General features: G+C 37.8%; 1 protein-coding gene across 1 annotated transcript; it reads right to left on the bottom strand.

Annotated features, from left to right (window-relative positions):
* Positions 1–5,450: 5,450 nt before the first annotated feature.
* On the bottom strand, positions 5,451–9,953 carry LOC138044103 (homeobox protein ceh-13-like). Its single transcript, XM_068890754.1, has 2 exons — positions 8,754–9,953; positions 5,451–6,275 (listed from the first exon to the last, which is right to left on the bottom strand). The coding sequence occupies exons 1-2, from the start codon at positions 9,121–9,123 to the stop codon at positions 5,851–5,853; spliced, it is 795 nt and encodes a 264-aa protein (XP_068746855.1). The 5' UTR covers positions 9,124–9,953; the 3' UTR covers positions 5,451–5,850.

The raw sequence follows: 9,953 nt of genomic DNA, 5'->3' as shown, positions 1-9,953 counted from the left end.
ATTGTGTCAAATATCACAAAGTCTCCATTTTCTTTTATGAAAGGCCGAAATTTAAATCCGAAAATCATTAGCTCTATATCTGTAGCGTCTTTCAAAAATTAATACTCCTATATCAAGAAATACAGTATTCTGACTGTTACTTTTTAACATTTTAATCGTTTTTCGATCTTACTATTTAGTTACTCTAATTATTTCACCTTTGAATAAAGGAGTCTAGTTTCACACAGCCTCGTTATTTCGTTCAGGTTTGAATGTATTGTTTGTTTCGTATTTTTCTGTATTTTAAAATAAGACGGACGGAGCTGGAGCCACGAAATATGGTTTGAAAGTGGTGCTCAAAATATTAATTACTTACCATTGTAAGAATCCTACAACGTTTTTTCAAGCGCGACAATAGAAAAACGATGTAAATGTACTCCCCCGGTTGTATGTGCGGCCCCAAAGGGTATGGTTTTTTAGCCGTTTTGGTCTGAAATTGGGTCTCGATTTTGACCATACCATAGGGTATGGTTTGCTCATGCACTCATGTCTTGAACTGGGTATGTTGTTTAGTAGAAGCTTCTTCTTCATCATTAGGAGATAAGACCATCAACAAAGCCCTTCTCAAATTACTAAGCCAATTGTGTAACAGCTGAAATAGGTCTGAACATAGGTCTGAAATTGGGTATAAAATTTTTGATCAGGTCTGAAATAGGGTAGGGAAAATCGCAGATTTTAATCTGAAATAGGGTAAGGGTTTCAGGAAGCGGTCCGCACACCCCACCCAATCTTTCTGGGAGTATTTCCCCCCCCCCACCCCCCCGGGGATGTACTCTAAGAAAAGAACACACCAAAAATGGTCTGATGTGACCAGCTACAGGCTTTGATATACGATTATGTTTCATGGGTATGGTCTCATTTAATGAAAACCCTCTGTATAAGGCTCTGTAAGAGTTACTTGCTTCTTTTAAACGAGATGAACTGGTCGATGAGCTGACTTCAATAGGTTTTGTACTCTACCAAAATGCCTTTACGGCCACTAACTTCCTTTAAAACGCCTTTAAGATTTTCACGGATATTTCATCATATCAGTTCCGCTCTAGGCCAACTAACAGGGTTGCTAGATACATGTCTCATTTGCTTTGAGACATACAAATCCATCTTCAATGTATTGAATTGTTTTTCTAGGTCATTCCGGTTCAACTTTCAAATGAGAATAGTACCAAAGTGACAAAATAACGCGCAAAAGTTTAACCATTCATTCTCTGAAAGTAGACAAAATTTTGAGACTGAGCTATGTTTTGGAAAAAAAGCTTTGACAAGTCCTTATGTACAACTAATTCCAGTGTCTTCGAAGGAGACTGCCGTCATTGACAGTGTATCAAGATTAGTTGTTTACACTTGGTACAAAAGATCATTTTTTTCATGAGGGTAGTTCTGGTAGCTGTGAAGCTATGATCAATGAAGTGCACTTTTTTTTAGGGTTTTTAAACTGAACTTCTCGTATCAGAAGAAAGGTAAAATAGATACTGAAGTTGACCGCAGATCGAACTGGGACCTTCATGGCTTCGAAAGCTACGCATTAATTATAAAACTTGCAAAACTATACTCGCTACTAACAACCTACACAGGAAAATTGGTCTCTGTCAATGAGATTAATCCGGTATAACGCCCTTCTTCAATTTTGGACTCATAACTTTGGATGTGAAAATTGCATACAGGGTACAATTAAAAACCGCTCGCTTGTTTACGTAGCCCTAATATATTTAAAATGAATGATATTTTGAACTCAGTTTGATTATATATTTTGTTTGTTATCATGTCTTTAGAAATGAAGGTTTCCAAATAAATTATGTTTTAATAAGCAATAGTATATTTAAATGTAATAACGTATATCGAAACTTAAGTACTATGGAATCTCGCCTACTCCAACAAGCGACAGACAATAATTCGACAAAATTAAACCACTAGTTTTCCGTGTTTTGTAGAAATCCTTATGCAAGAAACATCAGAAAAAAAAATAAGAAAAATGACAAATGATGTTTTTTTTACATTGATTTTCAAAGTACCTCCGTGGTAGTAGTACCTCCGCGGGAAGCAACAATAAAATCGAAATAGTGTGAGTCATTTCATACGAAACAACTTTTCCATCTAAAACTCTGGCCCTAGTTGTTCAATAGGTGGATAACGCTATCCACCGGATAAATCACTATCCATCCGATAGCGCAATTGATTTCGCCATTACTTATCCACTGGATAGTGATTTATCCTGAGGATAGCGTTATCCATCGTTTGGACAAATGCATGGGGCCTGGAGAGTAACAAAAAGTTGGGATTTGAAGGGTGCATCTCTTTAAAAGGTTCCTATTTATTGCTAATTCGTTTTAGGGTTGGCGTAGTGGTGAAAGAGTACTCGCCTTTCACTAATGGGACTCACGCTCGATTCGCGAACACTCGGTGTTATATGTAGGCTAAGTTTGATGGTTCTCTGCTCCCTCTATATATTCAATTTTTGTCGCTGGTTCGTTTTCACATCTCATCAAAACTAACATTTGATTTTATGTTCGATCTTCTTAAATTATTTCAGTGTATTCTCCTTCATTAGTAGAGTTGTGCTGAGCTCTGTAAGCCTTAGGTTGGAATTTGTGATTATCATTATTGATCTTAACAAAACTGAAAGAGTAACACATTTTCAAGAGGAACTGACGAGTATGTAAGTTTGCACTCACTGGTAGTTTGAAAACTGTATGGTCTACACTCCGTTCAAAATGGAGCAGAGGACAAGTGAAATTAAAACTGGGATGCCGATTGCCGTAATGACATTTTTTCGGAAAAAGGGAGTTACCTAATTAACTTGAGAAACTTATTGAAGTCTGAACAATAATTTTCAACGGCCAAACAGTTACCCTATTATCCAATTGAATGTCAGGTGCCATACATACACATCCTTTAGTATTCCTAGTGGAGCTGTCCGTCGCTTATAAATTAATTTCCCTCTTTTAACTATTAATATCCGTGCAACAATTCTAACAAAGCAAAGAAGACACGCGTTGAGCGAACTAATGAAGAATTTAAACAATTTTGGGCGCTATATGCGGTTAACGTTTTATGCATTTTGGGACATATATGGACATTGTGCATGACTCTCAAGCAGCAATCCGGTTTCCTTGACCTTTGAGGACATTCCATTGTAAACAATGTTTACCTCTGTTGCTTCCAAAGATATATTTTTGGACCACCTATCAACAAAAGAAGGTGTGTTTCTCGAAGAGGTATTTGTATTGATTGTGGAGTTACGCCACCCCCCACACAGACAAATGATTTACCGAACTCCATGTGAGCAGACCTACAAACTCTCGCTTTTCTCCGATATTGCAACCAGTTTTAGCAGCAGTTTGGCCATATTTAACGTTAAATCAAGCTTCATTTGTTTCCGAGATTTTGAGATGTTACTCTATTCAAGTAGATTTTTAGCAATCGATCACTGAGTGGCCCTGCTGTGGAAGCCTCCAGCAAACTCCTACTGATGTCATGGGTAAACACAGAGACCCTGTCATCAAATTTACGATTGTTTGATCATAACGTGAAAAAAACGGAAGAAGATTATTCTTTTTCATTAAAATACGTTTTGCTTGGTGAAAAGTGAAAATTAAAACTTAGAGTGACTAAAGTCCCGTTGGCATCCTCAACACAAACTCATTGAGAGATTAATTCAAACCGCGAAGTGTTTTAATTGTCATTGTCATTCCAATATGATCGATGCTCAATAGATGTTTCTGATAAGCAATTTCGCCTTGGGCGTGTCATCACATCGACGTTACGACAAAACACACCTCTTTTGTAGCTTGTTGTTCCGTTAATCAGAACCGGAAATCTATAATTGCAAAGTTAAGAGTAACTGTTTAGAAGTTTCCTGTTCTGTTATGTCCCCCCCTTCAAATGAACATTTTCACCCTTTGATGGCCTTAGTCGCCTTAAAACCTTGCTGATACAGCACACTTTATAAAACAGATTGGAAGATTTGCTTCAGTGCCCACATAACTCGTTTTAAAGAGGCCAAGGAGCTTTCGGACATTTTCTAAGACACAATTACCCGGATTATCGCTCATTTTCTCAATTCCATAAATATCAGTGTATCCAATGTGATGTTCGTAAACACACTCGTGCTGGACATAAGAGCGAAAATAAGAAATAATGAAAACCGTGTGGTCTTCGCCGGCTAACGGTTCAGGAATCAATAACAAAAGCTTAAAAATAAGAAAAACCACACAGCTAAGGTAATTAAAGTTTATACACGCACGCCTCTTTCATTTTTCTGGTCAAAATAAAAGATCAGGCAGCTGTCTTAAGAATTATTAATAATGGGGTAAAAATATTTCTTTAACCGAAGAAACTTCTCGAAATGTTTTTGCAAGTGGTTTCGCGCTGCCCAGTTATAAAGTTAAGTTCTTATAATCAAAAATTATCTTTTTCGAAGGTTCCATAATTAGGAATTTCACTATCCTACGGATGTAGGGAAATTGTAGGGAACTACACAAATCCTTAAGTTTCACAACGCAATTTTGTTGTCTTTCATTTGAGGAATAAGTTGATTTTCTTGTCATAAAAATGTTTTATCCGCAGTTTTGAAAGCTTCGCAAAATGGCATTGAAACTCCTCACAGTGCTACAAGTCAAAGCTCTTTTGTGAGATCATCACACGTCCACTGATGGTGGTGAAGCCACTTTCTTTCCTTACCATTGCTTATGTGAGAGCTACTTTTTTCTCTAGTTTACACATTTTCAAGAGCGTGCATAGACAAGAAGACAAGGAAAGATAGATAATACGATAGGAATTTTACTTCACATCCCTTTGGTATTTTAATATTTAAAATAAATACAATCTTTAGTAATTCCGCTTAGTCTTAAAGAATAACTTAGCGAGCCATCGTTTCGAGACATATTTAAAGAAAATATTTTAAAGTTACGGTGAACGTTTATGCTGCGGTGAGAGACAAAGAAGGCAAAGAATGTAAACATAATGTCGAGTGGTCCTCAAGAAGCTTTTGTTGTTGAGACAGTAAGTCCATGTTTCATTCTCTACCAGCACACCTGCGTAGCTGTTAAATCCATGCAGATCATCAATCTTAGCTGAGTGACACATTAAAAGGTGTGACAAGCCCATTGTTGGCGTTGAGAAACAGAGCGACATTGACAAATGACTGGCATGACTTCGTTTCAAACTCAACTGAGCAAAACAGCAAGATAAGATAGAGAAGAAACAAAATGACAATCTAAATGAAAAGAACTGATCGAAGATCGAATAAAAAGCTTTACATCTCACACTGACTGACGTTTTCACAAAGCGCCTTTCCGATCTTCCGACCGCATATAATTTCATGGTTTGAATGATCTTGATCATTGATGCACAGTATGAGTGGTGCTTTATTCAGTGAGAGCTTTCCACATACTTTGACCGAGGTGGACGCAACACATCGTAAGATCTCGAAAAAAGGTATTACTCGTTCACAATACTTTTGACTTGAACGCTTTTACTCCTAAAGCGTGTAAATATGCTATTTCCTTTTGCGGTCCGGTCGTTTGTTCTTTTGTATGTTTTTTTTTTGTTTTGATGTGATTTTTATCAGATGGCCACTTCATCTCGAAATGAAATCCAATTAACGAAAATTCAAACGTTTGTATCATTTTCTGCTCACGACAGCCAGATTGAGGCCACGCTTCAGGTTTATAACAGCATTTATTTGATAAAATAAGAGTTTATAAAGATTATTTATCAGTTGTTAGACGGACGCTTCTTGGTCATATCGAGCCACATACACTTGAAGCGCAAGTTTAATTCCGTAGAGTTAGCTCTGTTGTGTCCATTTTAGAATCAAAGCGCTAAATAAGTTGGAAAATACTGAGCTGTAGGGCGTTGAACAAAAATGTCTGGGTTTTGTTGAAAGGTTGGGGTGCTTTCCCGAATGGAGCGCTGAAACTGACTTTGATGAAAGCTGGAAATGAAATGTCCTCCCATGGGTTCAGTGATTCCTTGCTTGCGAATCGACTCTTTAAGTTCTCTCTTCCATTTCATTCGTCGATTTTGAAACCATATTTTGATCTGCGTCTCTGTAAGATCCAAGTTTGTTGCTATCTCGATTCTTCGTGTTCTAGTGAGATATTTGCTGAAGTGAAATTCCTTCTCCAGTTCAACCAGTTGTCGCTGAGTGAATGTAAATCTCTTCTTGCTACTTGCTGGCGACTCATTTTTACGCGTTTTCTCCTCGCTTTTCTCTTCCTTTTCTGACCCGTTAGACACTGTTAAATTAGAAAAACGTCTTTAGTGCATGCAAACTGAAGGTGAAGAAAGTAGCTGTCTTAGAACTGTGTCACAGTACTTTAACTAAAAGGTTATATGTGAGAATCGTGTCAATGGTTCATTTTTATGAGTCGCTGATGCATCAACCCTAGCCACATTGAAAATATTTGGCCGTTGAATGTTAATTCGATTTATCTTTAGTTCCATAGGCCTAATAAATATCCAATCTTCTTTTCTCTAACAGATTTAGAGAAGGCTTTCACGAATATCACTTTGTGGTTCTCACTTCATGTCTAGGAAAGTACAAAAATATATGGCCATGAAATCATGCTTGCTTACTTTAAGTATTCTGATGTGGTTTATATGTTTAAAGATGAGTTTAAACTCTTTCGGATGTGGTCGATCAGGAATCAAGATAAGCTTGACACTGATCGCTGATCTGAAAGATCAAAGCCTTGAATTGATAGGAAAATCATATCAGAATAGTTTGTTGTAACACCGAAGATAGAGCTGCATAGGTGCCAAAGCCTTTAAAATGACCTCTTTGTTTAATTTTGGCATCGAAGCTGTAGCTGAACCATTTTAGAGTCAGGACCACTATAGTTCGCTACCTTTCTTTTCAAGTTTATTAGACGACTGCCTCAAGTCGTTTCCTTGGAATTAGGCCGCCATATACCTGACCTGATTTCCTGAAGAATGTAGCAGTTCATGGTCGTGTAGCAATGCAGCGAACACCTTCAAAGATCCTTTGATATGCATCTTTGTCGCTGTTTTCTTTAATACTAGATGGAGCAACAAATGTACCGGAGAAATCACAGAGCCTGGTTTTCATATTTGACGTGGCTTGCTTTATGATTTGCAATTGCTTTACAAATAACTCCTCCAATTAACAGGATTTCTTTCCCTATTTGTGTCGGAAAATCGAGGACATGTATGTCTGCTCTCCTTGAGCTGATCGGCTTAATCCTGATTAAGTGAAACTGTTTTCGTTGAAAGAATCTTCAAGTGTTTCATAAAAATATGCTTTTAGGTTTACTGTAGGACGAAACTGTTGAAATTGTAATGACGAGTTGTTTGTCTGCAACAGGCCAAATGTTCCCCACTTTCTATCCGGCATGGCTTTTGTTCTCGTTGCTTTCAAAAACGTATACATGGCGAGTATTAGAATTGAAAATTTTGATTTCAAAGCTATGGCTTAGCACTTATTTAATACGTAAGATATATTTTGAACTTCTTCAATGTTTTTGTAATTGAGGTATCAGTTACTCCATGTCAATTCAATAAACGAGTTTTCTTTACATAAATCTTTCAACGTAATCTTCGTAAGTTTGCTATAGTAACAACAAGGGCGAGAGAATCAGCCAAAAATTGTTTTCACTGAAATGGTGTTTTCTAGCGCGGTAGAACTGAGATCACTGAACCAAGTCGTTCTTCCAACATTGAAGACTTTTTTCAATGTTTAATAAGTACATTTCATTGTTTCAATTAAAGATATTTTCACGAGTGTCAGGAAATTGGCGTCCAGACAAGCGAAAATAAATTACCAATTTACAGGTTTTAATCGAACGAATCCACAAGATAGTTCTTACATTTCTCTATTTGTCTAAATAAACAAACCTTTAACTGGTGAAATATAGGGAACAAAGACTTCTTTCTGTTTCTTTTGTGTTTTTTTGCGTTGAATTTAGTTGAGTAATATGTTAGAGATGTTCTATGGCTGTGAACTTCGTTAAAGATTATTGGCAACAGCATTAAAATTTGATTATCGAAATATGCTTTAAAATATGCCTTAAGGCTTATTTTGATAAACGGATTGTATTATGTCTTCATGGCTTGGCTTTCGAAAAAAGACCGAAAGATGCCATACGAACAAGCCTTAACCCTGAGGGAATTTGACCAGCCGTGTTATATAAAGCAAACGCGCCATTAGCTTTTTGGCAAAGACAGAGGATTGCTGGATTTCTCAATCGAATCCTGTCAATGTTAAAACTGCTACACATTTTTCAAGGTTGTTAGAAAATGAATTTTTTGAAAGCCGTCTTTGTTGCTTCTTTTAATTCTCTATTTCATGTGGATTTCACTCATTCCCTTGCCTTTAAGGATGCTGATGCGCAGTAAGCCATGAAGCACCAGAGAAGAGCTATCTACAAGTCATTCAACAACGAAAATTAGCTCCTCATAACACACCGGTGCATTCAAGTTGAAGTAAATTCGTTTATTAAATCAACTCATCTCTTGAAACTGTTTAGTTATGGTTTACGATAAACGGGCGTGATCACACACTTCTTTAAGATTTTATCTGTTGTAATTTACGAGGCGTTTAAACAAGTGGACCAAGAATCGCACGCCCTGGGACGATTGAATAAGAAATGTTATGGCTCTAGGCTGGCTTGATGGCGTTTTACATTTGTGGGCACATGTTACACAGCTCTTAATCTTTTTCAACTAACACCGTTTTGACCAAATGTACTCATTACCTTTCCTCTTGTTGAACATCCATCGATAGTTTGCTGTTTGCCAACGTTTTTTCTCTGCATTCTGAGCTCTCGCGCTTTCATTTGAAGGGTGCTGTGATTGTGGAGATAGAAATTGAGGGGAAGACGGCGACATCGAATGCTCTCTGCTACCGCGTCCACTCGCAACTGGAATCTGCGGAGGACCAAGTGCCGGTTGAGTGGAGAAAGGAAGGTAGCTTTGTGGCGGTGAGGGAATGTTGATATTCGGATGACTGCTGTTCGGAGGATGACGGAGCGGCATAGTTCGTCCAAAGTCCAAGCCGTGGTAGTGTGGCGGAATAGTCGCCGTCAGATGTGGCGATGGCATCCTATAGCGCCAATCCTCCGTCATTTTTGTAGGAATCAAAGGGAGCTTTTAACTGCTGCTGCTGCTGTTTCCTGAAGGGGAGCAACTCTGTCGACCAGTGACCACGAGCAACGATGCGAGTGACTTATAAACCAGGGCGGGTTCTCCGTTTTGTGGTCAATTTATCGATTAACAATATCGGGGCAACGAACAATTCTAACGATTTAAATGTCAACACCGAACAAAGAGAAAGCAACAATGATTTTTACGGGCCGGCGTCGGATTCAGCGAAGACTGGAGGAAGATATCCTGGGGCTTCAAATCAAGGACCTCGATTTCTTACTTATCCGACAAGTGTCTGAGTGAATTGGCGAACCGGTCACGCCGGGGGATTCGAAACTGACAATACGGCACACGCTTCGTAAGTAATTAAAATGAAATCATATTAACTTAATCAGCGTACGCAAAACAATGTTTCGGACTCAATCGTGTCTATTTTTTTCATGTGAAGAGACAAAACGTTCCCACACAATTTAACACTCGCCTCCGGCAAGCTAAATTCATTATTGCCAACTCATACATAATGTTAACATAGTGATGTTCTGTGGTTAGGGACTAAATATTTTCGATCGAAAAATAATTACAACAATAATTCAATTTTTTGACTTTTGTAACCATTCTTGTGTTTTCTTCCGAATTATCGAAGAAGTTATGATTATCTTTCCGTTATCTAAACTGGAAGCGAACGCGGAAGACCGCCCAGGAACAACACATAATTTTTCTTATTCACTTTTGTGCGAAAACTGCAAAACAACGTCAAATATTACTGACTGACTTGCTTCTTACAACGATACAATAGGAATTTTCTTTATGCC

The sequence above is a fragment of the Montipora capricornis genome, chromosome 1, assembly GCF_036669925.1.
Source record: "Montipora capricornis isolate CH-2021 chromosome 1, ASM3666992v2, whole genome shotgun sequence".
In the NCBI taxonomy this organism is placed as follows: domain Eukaryota; kingdom Metazoa; phylum Cnidaria; class Anthozoa; order Scleractinia; family Acroporidae; genus Montipora; species Montipora capricornis.
This window is presented reverse-complemented; position numbering and strand designations above follow the sequence as displayed.

Coding starts and splice junctions, on each gene's coding strand:
- LOC138044103 (XM_068890754.1), bottom strand. CDS start 9,123: ATGACGGAGGATTGGCGCTATAGGATGCCATCGCCACATCTGACGGCG. Junction 6,276..8,753: donor GATGTTCAACAAGAGGAAAG/GTAATGAGTACA, acceptor CTAATTTAACAG/TGTCTAACGGGTCAGAAAAG.